This window comes from Manacus vitellinus, unplaced genomic scaffold (genome assembly GCF_001715985.3).
Source record: "Manacus vitellinus isolate BGI_N305 unplaced genomic scaffold, ASM171598v3 scaffold_16_pilon, whole genome shotgun sequence".
In the NCBI taxonomy this organism is placed as follows: Eukaryota; Metazoa; Chordata; class Aves; order Passeriformes; family Pipridae; genus Manacus; species Manacus vitellinus.
In genome coordinates, this window is record NW_021939189.1 from 1,506,051 (window position 1) to 1,528,518 (window position 22,468).

At 43.6% G+C, this 22,468-nt stretch overlaps 1 protein-coding gene across 1 annotated transcript in view; it reads right to left on the reverse strand.

Moving 5' to 3' along the window:
• The window catches only part of MAP2K5 (mitogen-activated protein kinase kinase 5), a 122,136-nt gene that overhangs the window by 4,030 nt on the left and 95,638 nt on the right, over positions 1-22,468 (reverse strand). Inside the window, exons 19-20 of the mRNA XM_029958772.1 lie at positions 17,291-17,352; positions 14,959-15,004 (exon numbers count right to left, since the gene is read on the reverse strand). Coding sequence (XP_029814632.1) covers positions 14,959-15,004; positions 17,291-17,352 — 108 coding nt within the window. The remainder of the gene's footprint in view (positions 1-14,958; positions 15,005-17,290; positions 17,353-22,468) is intronic.

The following is a 22,468-nucleotide window of genomic DNA, read 5'->3' on the forward strand; positions in this document are numbered from 1 at the left end:
TTCAGTGTTGGGTGACCCAGAACATCAGGACCGGGAGACACAAATTATATTAGATCGCAATTTTCAACCCTTGTAATTTTTCTCAGGAGTTTTCATTCTGAAAATGCTACTAAAAGAGTCAACAAAAGGAAATGTATTCCAGCTGCCACGAGACTGAAAAGCTCAGTCTCCACAAACAGGTCTCAGTCTGGACCTATCTGAAGTGGTTTCCCTTACTGGGCAGGTACTGGTTTGCCTCACCCTGGGCTTTGGGATGCACTGAGATTCCTGCAGCACATCAGCTTGGAGCTGGAAAGGTCAGGCAGGACAGGGCCAGGGATAGCCCTGGAGTGAGTGTCAGCCAGCCTAATTTTGTGTGTCAACCCCGAAAATTAGATAAACAATGACAAACCAGGCTTTTTAAATGAACTTGTCTCATCTGGTTCTCTTGATAAAGGGTACGTGGCTCAAGCTGCAGTGTCCCCCCAGACAGGTTAACTCTTTAAAGGGGAGCTCCTCTCCCAGGGTGATGTAAATGATTTAAATATCTGACATGAAATTAAAAGGGCAGTGCCCCCCTGAACACACAGCCCTGGGAATTCAAACTCATTGCTCACCAACCATCAATCATTTAGCCCAGTCAATTAAATTGCCATTATTCAAGGGTAAAAGTTCCATAATTTTACCTACCCTTAAAATTCAGCAATTTGCTCTCATGGCCTTCTCCTCTGCCCTGAGAAATCTTTGTTTCTGTTAAAAACCCACCCAGGGTTTATAGCAACAGACTTTCCATGGCAGCCTTGGCAGGACTGCAGATCCATGGGCATTTCCCAGCACCAAGGATGGGAATTGTCCAGATGGATGAATTGTCCCAGGGAGATGAAATTCCCCCTGGGACACAGTCCTAATACAAGGTCCAAACCTGAGCTACCTGAATCCTTTCAGCTCTTCAGTCTAATGCACATGTAACAGCTTAAACTGCCTCTGATACACAAATCCAGGGAAGAATCCAGGAGAATCTCTCCCATGAACAGGTTGCTCTGCCACTGGCCATAAAACGTGTGTGCTTGGAAAGCACCAAGGATGTTTAGACCAACACTGAGGCTCCTGAACGTTGCCAAAGGACAGGCAGAGCATAAATAACATCCCTTAAGCAACACTCTTGGGATTTCAGAGCACTTTCCAGGCACAAAAGAAGTGAGGTTTTGTTGGGAAGGCTGGTTTAAAGGTCCACAAAATAGGCAGATACCAACCTGGAATGGTGACAAAGTGTATGAAATGCCAGGCAGCCACCAATTTCCTTGTAAATCTGCAAAAATGACAGGGTGGTGCTTCCTGGGGCCCACAATGTGAGAGGGATGAGGAATGGACAGGAACTTGAATCCCAAATGGTGGTCAGGGATACTGCTCTTTTTTTCTGAGAGTGCATCCAGACCTAACCCACAACACCATCTCCTTGTATTTTTTTCCCTGGGGCAGTGAGAGGTTGACTGGGGAGAGCAGAAAATTAGAAATAACAAGAAAATACCTCATCCTTATGCAAGGAACGTTGGGAAAGAAGCAGCATTGCATTGGTTGCACTGGTACCACCCTTCTAACATTTTCTTTTAGAGGAACCCCTCCAGCCTGAGCAGCTCCATTTATCACAAAGCAGCACAGACAAATCATGCATTCCCTTTAAAAACTTGAATCCAGCCTGACAAAAACCCCAACAGGAAGATCCCAACTGTTGCAGCCCCAGCCTATCAAGACAACGGCAGTGCCCTCAGACAGCATTTCAAATACAGTTTATTAGCCTGTGATATGAAAAGGGTATTTTTATTGCATGATATAATGCAATGGGACCTTGGGCGCTCTGCAGAAGGACCTTGCACTCAGAAGTGTAATGAACCCATAGTCCAAAAAACATTATACTGTACATTAACCTATCATTAATGGCACATTAGGGCTGGGGGCATTGCACGCTCGCTGGTCAGGGCTCCATCAGGACAGTGTGGAGGAAACCACAGTCTTCACAGGCTTAAAACAAATAGAGAAAATAAATATTACTGCTGGCTACAGGCTGCTCTAAGGGAAGCTCACTGGCTGCTTAACATGCAATTCTGATGCCATTTTTTAAAGGGGGGAGGCTGAGGAAAATGCAGCAGTTTATTTGGTGATATTAGAAATGGAACGTGGCTGCTTCGCTGCACTGAGTGTCTCTGTGGTGCAGCAACACTGAGCTTCTCCTGCATAAACATGGAACCTATTTGGAAAACAATGAAAACTGGAAACCTGCTCCCATTCCCTAATCCCCAGTGACACTGGTAAGGCCTCCCTGGCAGCAGGAAGAACATCCTCTGACCCAGCCCTGCACAGCCCCGTTGGACCCGTGGGACCCGTGTTTGCCTCTGCACCCATTCCCACCCGGTCACTCCCCCCTCAGAACTCCAGCCCTGCCAGCACTAACTAAGCAGGAAACATGACCAAACCATGACATTCCTCATGCTCCTGGATCAGGTGGGATGTTCCCTGCCTGCCCCCACTGCAGGTGTTCTGTTCAAAGGAAAGCCACAGCGTAAATGTGACATCAGGAAGGCCTGGCTGGCAGCTCACCTCGAGCTGGCAGAAGGAGCACAAGCCCTACAATCCCAAAAAATTCCACCTTGGCTGACCAACAGCACATCCCAGTGACCATCCCAATCAGTTCTCCCACTGCTACCGAGGTGTCCACGCTGTTTATAGCTCTTGTAATTACTGAGGGCACGTACTTGGGGGGAAATTCTTGTCCATTCACATGTTTAACGGGAAAGAGAAGTCAAACCTCCAACAGGACAAACACCAACCTCAGCTCTGGAGCTGAAACAGCTTCCCAGGATACTTGGGAAGTGCTGAGTAACCAAACAACCCTGAACTGACCCCATGTCCCTCTCCAGTGACCTCAGCACGTGTAGGATTTCATCACTCTACCCCAGCCTCCAGAAGAGGAGGAGGATTTCACATCTAGAGCTCCTGCCTCCAAGGACAAGCCACACTAAATGCTGTTCTAATTATCTGAGCTCGCTCTCCACGCGGCCGACTTCGGCTCCCACAGCCAGGAATAGCAGCGAGGAATCCTCAGGCCAATACTCCCAAAACATTGTTAATTCACAGGCACAGAAGGCGTCAGAGCATCCTCAGGGGATGCTCCAGGCAGCTCCTAAGCCTTGAGTGGGGCAAAAAATCTGAAGGGTGAACACCCATTAATCCACGGAGACACCACAGCACACCCGGGGGTGAAAGGACCCTGCAAGACACTCTTTAAGTGTGATCTGGCTGCTCCAGCTCCTGTTTTTCCTTTGCAGTTTTAGGATGGCTTTTTTTTTACCCTGTAAAGAAAAGTGTGAGCACCTGAAGTGCTTGAAACAGCAGGGCCTGGGAGGCTCAGTGTGTCTAGAAAGCGTGTCCCCTGCGTCCCAAAGCTGCAGCAAGGTCAGCTGAAGCCTCCTTGTCTCTTCCTTGTGGCACCTGCAGCGATGGCATTGCAGGTTTAACCCTAAAATAGCTGCTTTTCTAGGTACTTGCAGGGCTGTGTTTGATCTGGGACTGAGTGTTTACTGGCCCAGTTCTGTCTCCTGGTTCCTGTCCTCAGAACAGCGACTATTGAGGGCAAGGACTGCCTCTCACTGTGCGTGGGGAGGACTCAGCATCCCCAGGGCCTGTTCTCAGCCTGCTGCTGGAGTGAAACCCCCCACAGCAGGGGCCAAAAGCACGGATCACAGAATCATGGAATGGCCTGGGTTGGAAGGGACCTTAAAGTTCATCCATTCTACCTCCTGCCATGGCCAGGGACACTTTCCACTAGCCCAGGTTGCTCCGAGCCCCGTCCAACCTGGCCTTGGACACTCCCAGGGATGGGGCAGCCACAGCTTCTCTGGGCAACCTGTGCCAGGGACTCACCACCCTCACAGGGAAGAATTCCTTCCTAATATCTGATCTAAACCTACCCTCTGACAGTTTGAAGCCATTCCCCCTCATCCTGTCACTCCAGGTCCTTGTAAATAGTGCCTCTCCATCTTTCTTGCAGGCTCCCTGCAGGCTCTGGAAGGCCACTATCAGGTTACCCTGAAGCTTTTCCAGTGGTGCTTTGACAGGTCTGTGGGAGCTGCAAAGCTCTGGGTGGCACAGGAGGGCTGAGGGCACAGGGACACCCAGGGTCAGAAGAAAAAGCACTCAGAATTTAAAGTTTTCACAGAATTTCCCCCCCTCACAAGGACATCACCTGCAGCTCCTGCCAGCCTGGGGAGCAGAGAGGACTGATGTGTCCAGAGAATGGTGAAGGTGGCAAAGAGGGCCAGAAAGTTGCATCACAGAACCTTGGAATGGTCTGAGCTGGAAGGAACTTTAAAGCTCATCCAGTTCCAGGGGGAGGGACACCTTCCACTAGACCGAGCCCTCTCCAACCTGGCCATGTCCAGCTGGTGTTTTCTGGAGACGACGCAGGAACAAGAACACATCCATGAGGAAAATTAAGTATCACCAATCTCCTTGGAGTTCCTGCTCTCTCCTCACTCCTCACAGCCAAGAGCAGAGCCCAGCCTGCTGAACACCTCCACGCGGAACGTCGGGACGTGGGGAGTTTTGTTTGTTGGCCTCCCTAACACACACTGTAATTAAACTGTTGATTACTAAACAGTTTAAATATATGACAGACAATGCAGTTAAAGCCTACAGTTAGGTCAATATGTGATTTAGATTTGCCATTTAAAAACTCTCATTTAAATTTTGCATACATTAATCACTACCATACTTCAATGTTCTGATATCCACCTGACTACACTATTAAAATAAAACTTGCTGCCCCAGGGAAATCCTACTTATTCTTAATTGTTTCGAGGCTTTGATGGGCTTTTAATCTAAGATTAATTTATGCAATTTTAAATAACTCTTCTTATGATTAATAAGCTCGAAAATTAAAAGGAGTCTAAAGCAATTATAATGAGCATTTGGTCATAACCTCATTAGGAGAAGGAGTGAAGGATACAGCTCTGGAATTCTTACAAGACTACAATTTAAGGTTACTTTCAGAGGAGTCAAACATAGTTCTTGAAATTGCAAAGGCAGATTAGCCTAGGTCAGCCTTAGAACTATGGCTACCTAGATTAGCACAGTAATGATTTTATCCCTCTGATGATATGCAAGATAGTGAAAAGATGACACAAAACATATCAAACAAAGATAAATGGATAACACAACCAAGCACTGAAGCCTGGGAGTTATAGTCCCTGTTTATCTTTTTGGGGTTTTTTTGAGAAGGATTCTTTTTGCAGGGTTTTTTTTCCTTATTATTTATCTATTTGTAGATTAACTTTTACTGAAGCACTTTTCCTTTTTATATGCTGAAGTTAACTGCAAGGGATTTTCAGCTCATTTAGTTTTGTTGAGGCACCAAAACTCTCCTGCAACTCACAGAATTTGTCTTTGAATGACAAGAGTCCCCAGGCCTAATGGATGGACCAAGAGGAAGAACAGCTTAACTTAAACCTCAACCCCTTAAACTGAAGAGCAGCTGTCTCCATGAACTCACATTTTTAAACAGCAATAAAAATCCTTCTATTATGATTCAAGTCCTTTTTTCCAACCTTCTTCTGAAGTTTTGGATGGCTGGTGGCCCCAAAAACTGACCTAAGAGATCCCATGTGCACTTTGACTGGTGTGTCCAGCTGGCAACTCATCACCAAAGAGCCAAGAGGGAATTTTCCAGCTCCGATCAGGAGGAATCAGAACAGCTCCACTCCACAGCACGGACCTGACTTCAACCCCCTCTTACTGCAAGACCCCACGGGTGCATCCATGGATGGGTCTGCTATTTGTTCCCTTCCTGTTTTATACCAGTCTTAAATTTCCTACACACTTCTGGGTTTGGCTGTGGCACAGAGGAGTCTATTTGCCCATCTGCAGATCATTCTTTCCACAGCAGTTTCGCTTTTGATATTTGCTGTTGAATCGATAACCGTCCTTGGCACTCCTCGTGGTGCTCAGCGAAGGAAAACGAGCCAACTCCCAGCAAAGGTACTTCGTTCTCTTATGACTCTTAAAAAAAAACCTAAAGCAACCAAAATATAATTGGAGCTTTACTTCTGCAAGTGCTGCTGAGGTTAAGAAGAGCTGGAGAAGAGGAATCGGGAGAGTGGCCCAAGGCTGATGGAGTATGTCAACATTAGCAAGCTGTTGACAGCGGGAGCAGATCTGCTGAGGGAAATGGTTGGTGCAACGTTTCAGGGATGGAAGAGGTTTCACTTTGGACCAGCCCTGGTCTGGTCTGTGGGCCCAGCGCCCATTAGTAGCTGGATGTCATTAGGTGTGTGCCTGGAGCACATCTTCTGGTGTGGTTTCATTTGAAATCCATTCAATTCATGAGCTTCGAGGCCTGTCTGTGATGAGAGTGAAAGTGTGGGGGCTCTGAGAAAGCAAGGGATTCACACCAGAAAGGCACACCCGACCTGAACTCTAATGCTGATGGAGATGCACCTGCAGAAGTGTCCTCAGCTCATGAGAGCACAGGAATAGTCTCAAAAACACCAGAGCTCATCAGGAATTAAAAGCTGATATAGCAAAAATTAAAAGCTGGTACAGTATTTCCTTCAAATAGGGACTAAATGTTCCCCTGGACTGGGCAAGAAAACAGTTGTTTTCTCCAAGTTTTGAGACACTGATTTCTCCTGACAGGAAAAAATAATTACAAAGCAAATTACTAAGCTGAAGTAAACTGAAACAATCTCCTAAATGTTTTTCACCCAAAGCTTGGAGTAGAAAACGCTGTGTGCGTACACACACACACACATATAACAACAATTAACAAAAGCAAGAAACCCCAGAAAATTACGTGGCTGGAAGCAAAAAAGGGAGAATGAAACAGCCCATACTTTGTTAGTGGTTTTGTGACAAAGTTTCTGCAAATGAACAAGTTGTTTTTGAAAGTACCTGTACAATCATCCTGCATTCTGTGGCACCATCCCTGTGCAAAACACCATCCCTGTGTTTGCCAGGTTTGGTAAAGGGACTAAATAAAGCATTAAATGATCAAGATGAACGTGCTGCCAAGTCCCCTCGTCTGAGGAGTGAAGGAAGCTCAGGTACGACCCGACATCGGAATGAACGCGCTGAAAACACAGAGAAGGCAAAATACATCACCACTAGTTGGCTTGGGGGGGAAAAAAAATAAAAAAATTTCTTTGAATCTCTCCCAAGGTCACTGAAAAAATGACCGAGGCCACGAACACCATTTCCATTCTCGGAGCTGGATTTTAACACAACCGGGATCCTTTTCCTGGTGGAAACTCGTCTCTCCCTAGTCCCGATTTACACCAGCAGAGTGTTTACCCCAGCCTTTCCCATTAAATCTGAGCAGGCAGATGCACATTTATGGGACAATGAACTTTTCCACGGCTGCCGCTCGCTGTGTTTTGGAATTAGGGGCTGGATAAACCCGCGCATTCCCGGGGTGGGAGCGCGAGCAGCCGGCTCCGGAGGGGAGGCCGCAGCTTTGGAAAAAAAAAAAAAAATAGAGGGGGGAAAAAAAATAATCGTGTTTAATTTAAAAATTAGAAACTGGAGCAGGCTGTGAGCGCAGAGAGGTTGATTGAAACAAAATTTAAATTCCTGTCAAGCCCATTTAAACACAGGGGCCCTTCATAGGCAATTAGCTGCTCCCTGTGAAGGCTGAGCAAGCCCGGGCCTGGTCACCGTGAGGCGCCGAGAAAAATTAACTAAAATCAGGCGCTATGAAATATTTAGCCTCCCAGTTTATCACAGGGGTTTGGAAGTGTAAACAAGACAAAAATCGATTCCTCGGTGCCCTCCAATCAATCCCCCAAAATGGCGAGGGCATCTGTTTCTGCTCAATTTTGTTTACTCTGGCAGATTTGCCTTAATTGCGGTTGTTTATCTCCCGTTGTCCCCGGGGCCCTAATCTCCCGATTACTAATACTTAACACTCATTTCACATCTAAAGCTACTTCTAATCCTCAACAGGTTTCTGGGGCTCTTAAAATTATTGAGAGGAGGGAGATGCCGAGCTCTTTGTGAGAGGCGCATTTTCCGACCCCGCGACCAGCTGGGCCCAATCGTCACCAGGGATGGCGGCAACAAAGGTGCTAAAAGGCTCTTTCACAGGCACCGAGGCTCCGGTGGGAATTCCAGGGAGAAAAAGGAGCTTTGATGGGAAGCAAAAAAAAAAAATATCCACCCTGAATGAGGCCGGCTCCAACAGTCCGGCCAAATAAAGTTACTGTCATAATCAAACGCTGTCAATCACAATGAAAATCCAATTAAAAAGAATCTTCCAGCGCGGCCCTCTCAAGGAGAAAAATGTCCCCTATTTATATGCGGGGGTTTTCTTTTTGTCAACCGCACAAATTAGAAAGTCGTATTAATTGATTTTTTACTACTCTAGGCCCTGATCCTCCAGCTGAATTTCTGCGGATGGAGGAATCAAGCGGCACAAATCTGATTAAGGGATTTGAGGCATAATGCACACAGGTCACTAAGAAGCCATATCTCTATCTCCTGCTTTATACTCCGCTTATTCATAGGCAATTATTACTCTTATTTAATACTGCAGGAGTGTCCTGAGGTGCTAATCGGACTAGAGACCCACAAGTAGCTGGTACTGCACAAGCACCAGCCTTTTTAATCTATGCAGAGGGTCTGAATACATTTAAAATACCAATTTCATTATACAAATCCTACCTAGATTTCAACAGTTGCCTCTTAGAGCAAATTCTTTGACGAATTTGGAGTGAATAGAAAGGACAATATGCTGGGAATTAAAGATATGGCTCTTAGTTTGGAACTGTTAACGGATTTATTTATATATATATTTTTAAATAAATACGTAGGGAAGACAGCTGACATAAAAACATCAACAAGGCAAAGGCACAACTTCTCAACACACAGTAATTGAAAGATTTGCAATTCTGCTACCAAAATGAGTGAGATGTAAATATTTGTCCCTGTGCCTGGAGAACTAGGGAACCACCAGAAGTGCCAAATGAAACATTTGCTCAAATTAAACTGCAAAGCCCAGGAGACTCGAGCAACCAAAAATATTAACTGTATCACTCTAAGCTGTTGCCAGTTTGTTTTTGTCCAATTTCCTCAGATTTTCGACACTTCTTCGAGCCAACCCAAGTTATTCCTGTCCACATTTCACTGGGAAGTGCCAGAACACCGTGCAGCTTTAGGGCACGTTAGAAAGTCAGCTGTTCATGTTTGCTGTAAAAATTTGGTGATCCCACGAGCAGGGGGGGTGCAGAAGGCAGGGAAAGGAGACAACACCTTCAAACCCCACCACTCCCACTTAACCTTGTCACCATCTTAGTCTTCTGTAATTGCTGGATTTAGTGACACTGATAGGATGTATCTCTCCATTTCAAGAGCTGATTTCTCAAGTGACAAAGAACTCATACCCCTAAGGATAGAGATGGTTTTTTAACCCCTTTTTTTTGAAAGATAAAGGGGGAAGGATCCCTGACACACCTTTCCCAATTTCAGCTCAGTGGGGAACAGCTCGAGCAACGCTGCCACCTGAAAGAATTCATATATTTTTCTCTTAAGGTCCCTTGAGCAAGGAAAATAATGAACACACAGTGACAGGAGCATCCTGAGCCCTGGTGTGAAATCCTTGCATCAATGGAGTCAATATAAATTTTGATATTGCCTCCAAAGAATCCAGGATCTGATCCAGAACTCCTTGTCCACTGTATGTCTGAACTGATAGACTGAAGACACAGTTTAATATTTATCATATACATTTAATGGCTGAACTCTATGATCTCAAAAGCCTTTTCCAACCTAAATGATTCTATATTTACAACAGCTAAAACTTGGCTCTGTACTTTTTTGCCTTGGGAAATCAGGAGAGAACCCTTTCCTTCACATCTGGCATGTGTTTGGTGTCTGTCAGAATTTCTCCTTGTCATGGAATGAATAACTGGGATCCTTGTGACAAAGGAGAGCCTTAAATGTTTGCAAACAGAGCCATTCATCACAGGTCCACACATGGACCTGTGAATGGTCCCTACCTGGTGAGAAGTGCTACTGCCCAGACCCTCCAGAACACAACTAATTAAAATATACCTACTTAAAATATAGCAATTTAAAATACAGCTACTTTTTTAATTTCCTGCACTTGTTTGAGATGGAGGAACAGAGAGGCAGAACCCATTTTTGAGAACCTGTAACATCTTGACACGTATCTTAACACATTTAAATACACAAACTATTTATGTGAAAAAGCTCCCATTACAGCTAATAAGATCAGGGTGCCTGGTCTAAAGCCATTCCTGGAATGGAGAGAGGGATTTCTGGATGCACAGGAATGGAAAATATCAAATTGCATTAGGCATTAAAATAATAACACTTAAAAAAGGTTTTCCAGCAGGTTTTGACACAGATGATGTACAATTTATAACACAACCTTCTAAATGAACACAACACTGACAAAAAAAGCACCAGTAATTTAAATTTAAAAAAAAAAAAGGAGAAAAGCTCATAGTTGTGTTTAAAATTCGGAGACTTGAACAAAAATTATTAGATCTGTGCAAAAGTAATCAAGTGCAGGAGGTGACTGCATCCTTGGCCTACAGCTTTGCCTTTCTCAGCCCAATCTTTCCTTGAGAAATCCAAGCAGCATCCTAAAGACTGGGAAAGCAGAATGGAATAAGTGCCACATCCCTGACTTTTGGTACTTCAAACACAATTTCTTGTCTTTTAAATAGCCAGATGCAGCACGATAGAGTTCAATGCTGCACTGACAACAACAACAAAAAAACCAACCTCACCAAGAGACTTCCCCAATTCTGAAAATCATGTCCAATCTGCCAAGGAAAAGGCCAAGCTTCCAGCTAAAGAAGAGATTTTAAACAATTACCAAAGCAGGGCAGTGATATCATAAAGGCAATTTCTGCGCTAGCTTGTTTTCTGCAACTCTCTTTGCCTCTGAACAGCTAGAACAGATAATAACTATTAGTAAATCAAACTCCTGCAATATCCAGCTGTGCCTCCCACATTTACATACAGATAGAATGGGTATATGTTTTTAATATGTATGTGATCCGTACTTTTACCACAGCTGAAGTGCACGCTACAAAGGAGGAGGAGAATGGGAATGGAATCAGCATGAGATAATAAAGTGGCCTAGATAAAGTATTAGCCAGCGATTGATCTCAAACAGGGGATGTTGCTTCTCTCTGACCTGATTACTTACTATGCATAGATTCCATTAAATAGAGCTTAGAATGGAAAGCTTCGGGAAAATACCGTAAATAAAGTCACATCCCAGCTCCTGAGCCAGCTCAGCCCCTGGATGCCAGCCTGGAGTTTAAACCTCACCCAGGCTGCCACATCTCCACTGCTAAATATACACATTTCTCTGCAAGCCAGGCCTGGGATGCCAGAAAACTCCATGTTTTACACACACAAAAAAAAATGGAAGCTCACGGTGAAAAAAATATCTTTATACAGAAGAATTGTTGAGATTTTCATCTTGGAAGGGGAGAGGGAGAGAAGAGAGAGGAACATGCAAAGATGTTGTGCAGCCTTCCCTGTGCTAATACAGCAATATATTCAATTTAATTGACTCTATGGCCTTCTCTAAAGAGGGAACAAACTGGGGATAAAAGAGCAGCACCTTAGACTAAGTTTAGAGTAGGATTAGAACAACCACTGGTAAATTCTAAAGACTGTTCCTTTCCCTGGATGGACAAATCTCTCATTACTTGCTGAATTATTTTTTTTTTCACTCCTGTGGAACAAGTCTGTTAATTTGAAATACTTTGAAACAATGAGTTGATTATGTATATACAGAGAAAACTCCATGGTATCTTGTTTTGGGGATGAGTACATGGAAGAAAGGCCAGTGAGTGAATAAATAAATAGTAAAATAAATCAATACAGGAACCCAATCTGGGCCAGCTCTTATGGAAACCTGGTGTTCATCCTGCACGTGGATTCCTTTATGCAGGAATTTCACACAGGCTCAGCTTTGGCCCTATTTTCTGACAAAATTGTGACTTTTGTAAGAAAAGGACTTCTAAGCCAGAGAGGGTAAATCCATCCCTGTGCCACCTCGTGGCTCCGGTGGAGTTGCCACTCTGGCACTCCAGGTATTGTCAGGTAGCTCTTCAAAAATGCATTTAACAATTCCCTGATCATCAGGAGAGTAGAAAAAGATTGATGCTCTGCTCCCTTCATTTTGCTTTCAGTCTTTAATTATACCAAACTGGTCACAAAATAGTGACTTCCAGGATGGTTGGAGTCCGTAGGGGAGGCAGCTTTGGTTGGAGCTCACGATGGTTATGGGTTATATCTTTTGTCCTTGCTGGTACATTGCTTTTAAATAAAAAAAAACAAACCCAAAATTCAATGAACAAGGGGGAATCCTACCCTAATTTAAGTCAGTGATAAGCTGACCTTGAAGATCCAGGATTTCACTGGCAGTATCTGCATCACTCTACCCACTCCATATATCCTCCAGTATTTACATCACTCTGTTCACTGCATCCATCCACCAGAACCACATGGAGGCTTCAGGGATGGATGACAAGAAATTAGAAGGATCCTGTGGTGAGAAATTCTAGAATTCAGAGGATGTTTGTGTTCAAGGAATGACTGGATGTGGCACTCACTGCTCTGGTCTGGGTGATAAGGGGGTGATGGGTCAGTCTTGGGAGGTCTTTTCCAAACTAAATGATTTTGTGATATTTAACAGCTTTTCTTCTGGCCCTGTTTATTAATTATGTGGCCCTGATTATGAATCAATACGTAAATTATTACATTTTAAATTTAAGTGGATGTATATAAATTAATTTATACACACCCATGTACATACAGATATACTGTGTTTATCTGTGTGTTACAGGCATAACATGCTAAAGTACATATGCATGTGAGTTTTATAAATAAAAAAAGACTGGGGAAGGGCAAGAACATAAATGGTTGGACTGGTGAGCAAGTCCTGAGCTAACAGTGAGAGTGGTATGGAAAGCACAGGATGCTGGGAGCCCCTGAAGATAGAGAAGGGAATTTAGGGCAGTGATGAGGGTCTTGCAGGCAAGGACTGGGTCACTGCTTTATTTCAGCAGCACTTTCCCTCCTATTTTACTATTTGTTGTTACAAGTTCCTTTATCACTGAATAGCAAGCAGAACAAGGGGGGGAAATGCATTAAACAAAAGATTTTGTTTAAAAAGTAGAAACGCTTATTTTTATTATTTTCTTTTTTTTTTTTTCCCTTCTAGAGCTGCTGGAATTTCGAAATTATTTTACAAAACACCTCCTTAAAAGGGGGACTAGCACACTCCAGGGCATGTAGTTGTAAAGATAAATCTGTGCACTTCCCTGGTACTGCAGGCACTCACCCTTTGGCCTCGTTTTTATGGCTCTACACCCTGGAGTGGTGTTATTGCTTCCAAACATACATATATACTTATGGGGGTCTGTGGATCTGCAGATGTTTTATTTATAAGTGGCAGGCCTATTGCATCACCCAAACGTGCATTTACAAACAGATAGAGGTTTTTATGAACCCCCATTCCATTGTTTTAATAGCTGAGCCACCCAGCCATGGCAGAATAGTGCACGAGGTAAATGTGTCTACATCTCCAGAACCTGCTCCAAGTTTTCTCAGATGTGACTAACTGCAAGAATTTTCCCAACCATCAGAAGTTAATAAAAAAAAAAAAAAAAAAAAGACAAAAATCAGGCAGGGTGGGTGAGCCCTTGGTAGGAGGCACCACCCCAAAGTGGAGGGGCTCTGAGTAACCTGAAGCCTCATTTTACCGAGGTGTTTTAAGTAGGTACCTGACTGCAAATGTGGATCTGGTGAAGTTAATATCCTTAAAATTAGATTCACAGTTAAATACTTCCCTAACCAGGATCTCAGCTGAGACTAGGATTGTGAGATACCTGCCCCAGGGCATCTTCAGAGATTAGCCTTTAACTAGAGAATAGCTGCAACAGAAACACTTGTTTATTCTACTTGCAGCTCCCAGTGTGGAAGCACAAAATGAGAGGATGCACAAGTGTCTTTATCTTGTTAAAATCCATTAGAACTACTCCTACATTCAAGTTATTCCTGTGCTAAAATTATTCCTAGATACTTCATCCCCAGAAAATATGATGATTTTCCATAAGGCTCCAAGTTACAGGAAGCAGCACACGAAGAAAAGTAATGACATTTAAAAATCAAAGATATTCGATGTGAGTCAGAGGGGATTATGACTCTTAGCTACAATATAAATTGCTGTAAATATTTGTAGTAATTGCTTGATATGGTGTTTTCCTAGCTGCTTAAAAACAGTCAAAACAGCACTAAATGCACAGCCACAAGGGACCAGCTTGAGAGCAGGTAGCCTGTTATTGCGTCCCTGAAAAAATGACAATTACCAGCAGAAAAAAAAGTGGTCTCTGAGCTCAGATTCCAACACTGAGAACCCTCCCATGGACAGAGCACAGCCAAATATTAACTCAATCTTCTGCAGCCAATATAATTTCATTTTCCATGAATCTAAGTGAAAACAGCAGCTCCTGCATTTAATTAAAATAACACTATTTTGACCATATCCTCTGTTTTCTTCACATTTTGAAAGGTTAAGATGGCAAGTGCTGACAAAGAGTGACCTACATTAAGCTCTAATCCCTGGACATACAAACTGAGGGGAAAAAAAAGGGTATTAAGCATCAAAATGGTTTTGATTGAAACTTGATACTGGCTGTGAAAGTTCTCTGTGAGCTCCCCAAATCACAAGTGAACAGCAAAATACCCAACAGCTTCAGTGGAATCAAAATTCCACCTTTGGTTTGGGTGCCCTCTGTAAATATGGAACTGCTGCACAAGCCAGAAAGAGTTTAGATTTAAATCTGTACATACTGAAAAATGCAGGGAAAAAAATGGACACACTTCTATACAAATGAATAAAAAGTATTCACAGATTGAAGTGAAAATTGAGTTTTCACTTACCATTAAATCTTCAGGTGCTGGTCTTTCCTTTGGCTGCTTCTTCATGCTGTGTCATACAACACAATAAATATAAAATAAAAGCAACTGTTCATTTATTCTACATGTTTAAATATTGAGTTATCTTTTATATCTCTTTTATCACAGAGTGAAATTCAAGGTATTTTTAAATGTTATCAGGTGCTGATGGAAGACTGGTCAAAATATATATGGATTTTTCCCTCCCTCCCAGCCTTCCCTTGTGGGATGGAGGATGTTTGTAACCATGAAAAGTGTATAAATACAGAGATCACTGAAATCCAGTCAGCTCAGAAGGCACAGGGAGAGCTGATTCCCATTTTTCTGGGGATTATGACACAAAGAATTATCCAAACAGGTGGGAGACTCAACTCCACCACTTCAACTCAACAGCTTCGGGAGCAAACAACAACACCCTGGGGTTTCTACCTTCATTTTTTCCCATTTATTTCCATCACCCTGCAGGGTGATAGTTCATTACCCAGCATTAACCTGTTTATAAGATCATGTTTCTCATCCAAACAGTCCTAGTTTTCCATGCAACAGGTGCAATTAGCTCCTGAAGGCTGTGCTGAGCTGCATGGAGGAACACAATAACGTGGCACAGAGGTGACCATCAGGAGCTGCCTACTGACTAATTGGATTGAATCCAAGCAGCCAGGGTTTATGGCATAACTGGCATAAAGTCTGGGATGCTGCTCACTTGACATCCCTCATGGTTATTAGCAACTGATTGCTTAAATAATATACACTTTCATATTATTTGCTTTTTGTAAGCAGCAATTCCTCCCACTGCAAAGCACAGCTAATATAACATCATATAGAAAATACTGGGTGATTTGTGCTGTAAATTGGAGATATTAAGGACACAATTTACCTTCCAAATAACTACAAGCCCCTCAAATAATCAAGTACCACAAGCTGTCTGAGGTAGCAGTTTAATCTGACAGTCCAAAGTAGCTGCGTCCCCGGGGGAAACAAGGCTATTAACCACCATCAGTTATGCTTCAGGTTGACATCTGTGGAAATTTTAACACAGGTTATCCCTCCCTCTGCCTCAATTTTTTTTTTTTTTTTTTTTAAAAGGCCTGTCATCAATTTTTGGGGGGGAGGATCCAAACGTGGAGCTCCACACGCAGCGGTTGTGCAGCAGAACCCTCCGAACAGCCCCGGCCTCTGTAAGCTGAAACTATTGAAAACTGAGGCCTCTCTTACACAAACTTTAATTATTTAGTTCCTTTAATTAACCGATCATCAGACTGCTTTTTGTGCCTGGATTTGTTACAGGCCTGACAGGTACTATCTCCTGTATTATCCAGTCCAAATTCAGAGTTATCGGGTCACTCTCGCTGCAGCGGCCCCAAAATATGGTAGAAACCCCCAAATGTGCAGAGCCCAACCCATAGCTCTGTGTGGGGCTTGGAGGAGGACACATCCCTGGAGCAGGACACATCCCTGGGGCAGGATTCCCTCTCCCACACACCGGGATGGCTCCATCTCATTTAGCACAGCTGAGCATCCAGCCCTGGCTGTGCACAGTCACAGAAAAGACCCTTCTCCCTCAAACACATCCCATTTTTTACAAAATTCAAGCTTATTTCTCAGCTGTACATAAATGCCTGCCCTTTATTTATTTTCTTTTCAGGGCAGTGTAAAGGCTAAAAAGGGATTTTTTCCCTTCACTTTGCTTCTTTTGGATGTCTTACCCTCAGGATTTGTATCCTCTAGTCACTCAAGAACCGTATTCTTTATTCTACAACCTCCTCCTCTCCCCAATTCTCCTTTAATTTAAAAGGTTTTCAATGAACTATTCAGTTTTAAGGACAGAAAATATACCCAGTGGTGTGTTTTAAACCACGACTCTCAGTAAAAATTACTTACTGAGAAGCCAATGAATTCATCAAGGCCTCTTGCCTTCTTAAATATCGAGGCAATTTTACAAGAAATATTTCTAAAAGCACTGACTGATGATATTATACACGAGTTTTTGCTGAGTCTTTCCCCCCACCTCGATGAATTCTTGGGAGTCTCAGCCCCCACGTTCAGGGCAGGGTTTATTAAAACAGGGATTAAAAAAAAAAAAGGAAAAAAATAAAAAAATAACCCCCTTGTAAGTACTTTTACGACCCTTTGTGTAAATAACGTTTACATAATTTAAACAGTTTGCTCAGCTTTGCTGCCCCATCTGCCCAAGGCCCCCAAGTCCCTGTTCTCTGGGAAAGGATGCAAGGAAAGCCATAAGGTCTCGGGGAGCTGTGGAGTTAATGACATGTATCATTTACATCCAGGGCATGGCATGTTTGCAAACTGAGCTCACCATTGAGTGATGAAGTGTACAAATGGCTCCGAGAACTCCCCGGCTGGAAGGACCGGCGATTCCTGGCATTGCAGCGGAACAAGGAGCGCAGGCACCAGGCAAAAAAAAGAGAATTTTTGTTGGTTTTTTGTGTTTGTTTTTTTTTTTTTTTTTTTTAGGAGAGCGGTAAAACAGCGACAACAAACCAAAAAAAAACCACCACAAAACACAAACCCACAAAAAAAACCCACCCCGAGGAATAATAACTGCAAAGCCCCCGCTTCACACCGAGAATTTGAGGGAGGAAGGTACAAATTCTTCGGAGAAACGTGTTATAAAACACTGAATTTCAACTAATGAGTATTACACAATGGGTAAAAACATGTGGAAAGACACTGAGGGGAGGTGAAAAAAGGACAATGATAGCCACAGGGTAAAAAGGAAGGTAGGGAAAGTGTAAATGAGAAATTAATGATTATTTAAGTAACACACAAATGGTCTTGTAATTAACAAAGAGCTGTGAAATTATTCTTGTGTTGACCTTTGTTTCTTTCCCTGCATTCGCTATTTATTTACACTCATGTTTATTTACACTTATTCATTTTAGAACCTGTCCTCATATGCTGTCTGGGCAGGATTGAAAAGGCAAAAGAATTTTTAAAAGCAAAAAAATTTACCAGGCTAGCGGTAGAAAACAACCAGCCAGTATTCAGGAAAGAGAAAAAAAAAAAAAAAGAGAATTAAGAGCATAAGAGAGAGGGGAAAAAAAAAAAAAAGGCTTCCAAACAGGGAACAAACAACAGCACCATTTGCAAAGAAGGGCTTTACGAATTTAGGAGTTTTTCCAAGAATGACAGAGAGCTCCACTGTGTTTATAGTGTAACAGCTCAGGATGTAATGAAATTACACTGCAGAGTACTTTAACAGTGTCATCTCATTAGACCTACAGTTGGAACAAGAGAGCCACATAAAACACGCAGCTGCAAATGACTCCATTCTCATCTATTCTCATTTGCTATTAAAAATACCTTTCGGCGTCTTTTTCCCTCCCTGACATCCCTCCACAAAGTACCCTGCAAAGTATGATACATGCACCTATTTAAATTAACAAAGGAATGACTTATTTTAATCTCACTGTGCTTTGGAGTGCTTTGGCCATTTGGATGAGCAATATATCATTACATACAACCTTCCAGCGCTGCAGGCAAGAAACTCGGAGCGTGCAGCATTTGGTGGGAGCCAAACAATTTCTCTAGCACACAACTGTGTCAAATGCATGCATGTATTCATTATGGGGAAGGCGAGGAAATAGCTTTGATGTAGTGGAAAAAAGAAGATGATAAAAGCACCTCTGCAATGTGTGTGCCATTATCAATGGTGGCAGATAGACACGACTGCAGAGCCTCCTATGTGATTAGTAAATATACATATAATTGCTGTGGCCAATTATCAGAAAAATGAGATCGGTAATTACAAGACAGAAAATTAACTAGAACTCTTATTAAGGCTTTGTTTCCAATTCGAACAATTGGAAACTGCTGGAAAATACAATTCAATCAAAAGTAACTGAGGAGGAAAAGGAGAAGCCAAAATTGCTTTACAATTTTCAAAGACTTCTATTAAATACAGGGAGCTGTTTGATAGAACATGCCCAAATTCTCTTTGAACTCAGACAGGGTGAAGGAGAGGTTATTGTTTCCAAACTTATAAATGACAGCAATAAGAGGAGGGTTTGTGCTGGAGAGTGGAAGCAACACGAGGAAATCAGCAGTGCAATTAAACTTTCTCCACTTCAAAGAACTAAATTATCCAGATTAATACAGAAATTGCCAGCCTTGCTCATGTGGAGCCCAGCAGGCTTTGCCTCTCCCCACCACATCCTTTTCTCCTGCCCAGCTCAGCCTTTCTGGGCTCCCACCTGAATCCACCGGGATGGACCCAAAGCAGGAGAGGTGGGAAATACTCCGGGCACATATCACAGCCCATGGGAGGCCGTTCCCTGGGGAACTGGCTCAGCCCAGCAATCCATCCCTGCTGGTTATTTTAAGTAAAATGCAAGTGAGGAGCTGGTTCCAAGGCAAACATGCCCGTGACAGGGCTGCCAGCTTGGCTGGGCCGTGCTGGGGATCGGGATGGGCAGCCGGCACTTCACACTCATTTGGGAGGTGATAATTTCTGCATTCACAGGAGATGACAGACCCATAATCGAGTGAAACCTCATTATGAGAGGGGAGGAGAAGCTGCTGAGCTGCTCTGAAGCCACCAGCATCCTGCTTTGGTTATCCAAACCCTATGGGCTCACGCAGGCAAAGGGGAGAAGCAGCTCCAACGTCAGCACAAAACCCTGGACCACACAGCTCCTGTCCTGCAGCACAGGCAGAGACAAGGGGCTCCTGCCTGACAAAATTTCACCTGGATGAAAGTAAATGATAAATCCTGTTTTTCTCCTTTTCTGGGGCACATTTTTTCTGTTCAGTGCAGGTATTTCCACCCCATGCTGGGCTACTGGAGCCCTGTTGGCCACAGCCGTGCCTCAGTTGGTTTGCTCTTGGGAGCTCAGGAAGAGATTGTGGGTGGAAGGGTGGACATGAACACCCACTGGATCTCGGTATGGAAACAAGATGCTTTAATCCCAAGGATTTTAGACGGGGTACACTCAATTTGAAAGCCTTTTGGGAGGTTCAAAGGAGGTCAAGGCTGGATCTTGAGGACACCTCCCACTAGACCATGTTGCTCAAGTATCAGGATCTGCAAATACATCCTATATTGTATCCTGAGGTTTCCCAGATGTTGTCTGACACTCAAAGAGATGGGAATAAAAGGAAATAAAGTAAAGCTACATTTCTCTACCAAGCAATACAGTCACATGTGATGTAACCACAGGGGATGTCCAGCTGCACCCTCATGACCTGCCTTATTTTCCCCACCTGCCCCATGAAATCACACCGAAGAGGGACAGAAAGTAAAACCCCAAGATTTTAAGGGAGAGAAGAACAGAGGTACTCAATTTTAACTGGGAAATGGTTCTTCCATTCTCAATAACTGCTGTATCTTTTGACCAGTATCATGAAGTCCTCGATACTGGGGATGGTGCTAAAATGGTAGCAAAGACACAAACAGTTGTAAGGGTCAATGTACCATTATTCCCAAGCTTCCCTAAGCATCCAAGCAACATTTCCATAACTGGGATCTGCTGCAGGAGAAGACAAGATCAGCCTCTGCTTTCTCCAAACCAGCCCAACTGTGCACACAGAGCGAGACCGGGGAAGGGCAAGAGGAAAAAAGTTTGAGTGATGCCTTTGCCTTGTGAGTAATGAACAGTTCAAGGAGGTCAACCCATTACAACTGAAACCGTTTAATTATTAATTATGCACAATCTATGAGCAAAAGGACAAGTTCAGAATGTTTAATGTGTGGTAACTCCAACTGGACCCTCTCTTGGCATTTTGTTATTAGCACTTGTCAGCAAGGTGCTCAGGCAGAAAGGAAAAAGCACAGCGGCAGAAAATCTGAGCCAGCAGGAGGAGGGAGGGCTTTAAACTTCAAACACTGCCCCTAATATTTAATTTATAGAGTGCCAAGGCTCTGGGATAAACCTTATTGACTTCCATGGAGTCAGGGGAAGCCACATTATCTAAATGAAGACCTGAGAATGAGAATACCGAGCAATCCCTCCCAAATCCCTCTCTTTTGAAGGCAGCAATAACATTAGGGTCTGTATCTTGGTTTTTTTTCTGAACAAAGGAAGAGTGAGCCACCTAAGTGTGTCCAGAAGCCAACCAATCCTCTGGAACCTTTGCAATAAGAGCTTGAATTAGACATCCAAGCACTATCCTCACCTACTCCTCAAACCTACTATTTGAAAGGTCTCCTGCTCTGTTTGCTCTGCCCAAGCAGAGCAGAGGCAGAGATGCCACCGAAGCTCAGGAAATAAATAATGTCCAGCAAACACACAAATAAACACAGATAAGGCAACTTCTCCATTTTTTTCTGTCCAGCTTGAAGGTTTACATGGATAAACTCAAGAAGCACATTCAACAGATACAGCTGGGAGCTGCTGATTTTTTGCAGAACATTCTCATGTCAACGAAATTTGGGGGTCTGCCAATATACACCTGAAGATCCCAGGCCTTACACACCTTCAGGGGTCTTACCCCCAACATATAATTTCTTGAGAACGAAATATTTTCTCAAAACAACTGGAAGGCTGAGATTTCTCACATCCTTTCTGAAGGAGAAAGCCCAGAACCTCCCTACTAGCAGGAAAATCAGCAAATTCAGCTTTCGCCCTAAAAACTTCAGGGTGGACACGGCAAAGCCCCCAACTAAAATTCCACGTTCCTCCTCCCTCCTCCTTCAGGGCCAGAATTTATCCCAGTAAACCTCCTAACTGGACAGAAAAAAAGGAGGAAGGTGCCTTATCCATCTTTGTGGGTTTGCTGGACACGATTTATTTCCAGCATCTCTGCTCAGCTCAGGGAGAGCAAACCCGCGGGACGACGGATGAGAGTCACCAACACATCCCTGGAGGAACTCTGTGGGGCACCAAAGCTTGGAATTCCCAGCAGGTCTGGGTGCAAACAGGTTTTATTCCCTCTCCTGTGCTGGCTCCCTGTCTGGGAAGGGTTAAATTTCCCCACTCCCCACAGCTCCTGCTGTTCTGCAGCGCTCGTGCAGAAGGAGCTGCCATGGTCCTGTGGCTCCAGGGCCACAGGAGGGAAGTTACCAGAACCCAGCAAACCAAACTCCAGCTCCTCTCTCCTCTGGGCCTCCCCAGCATTCCCTGCCTTTGGAATTATCGGCTCCTCTGGGCACATATACTCCTATTCTGCAACTCCTCCACTGATGCTGAAATGGCACTATTTAATAAATAATGTCTGTGCCTCACAAAGCATTTCTGGCTTAGCACTTCAGCCCACAAAATCTCCAGGATTAAAGAATTTTTATGCACTCCGGTTTCTCTTCTGCTCAAGCTTTCAAAAAATATATTTACTTTTCTGTAGGAGCTGTATTTTACTTTGTGGCCGAACAGTGATTTTTCATTTTAGACCGACAAGTTTTAGGTGCACCAGAAATGCTGCCAAGTGCAATTACAGGTAACAAATGTGGTTACAACGAGACCAGCAAATGACAGTAATGGACACGTTCAGATTTGATCCTACAAGGACAACTTTCTTCCACAGCATTCCTAAAAAAAGA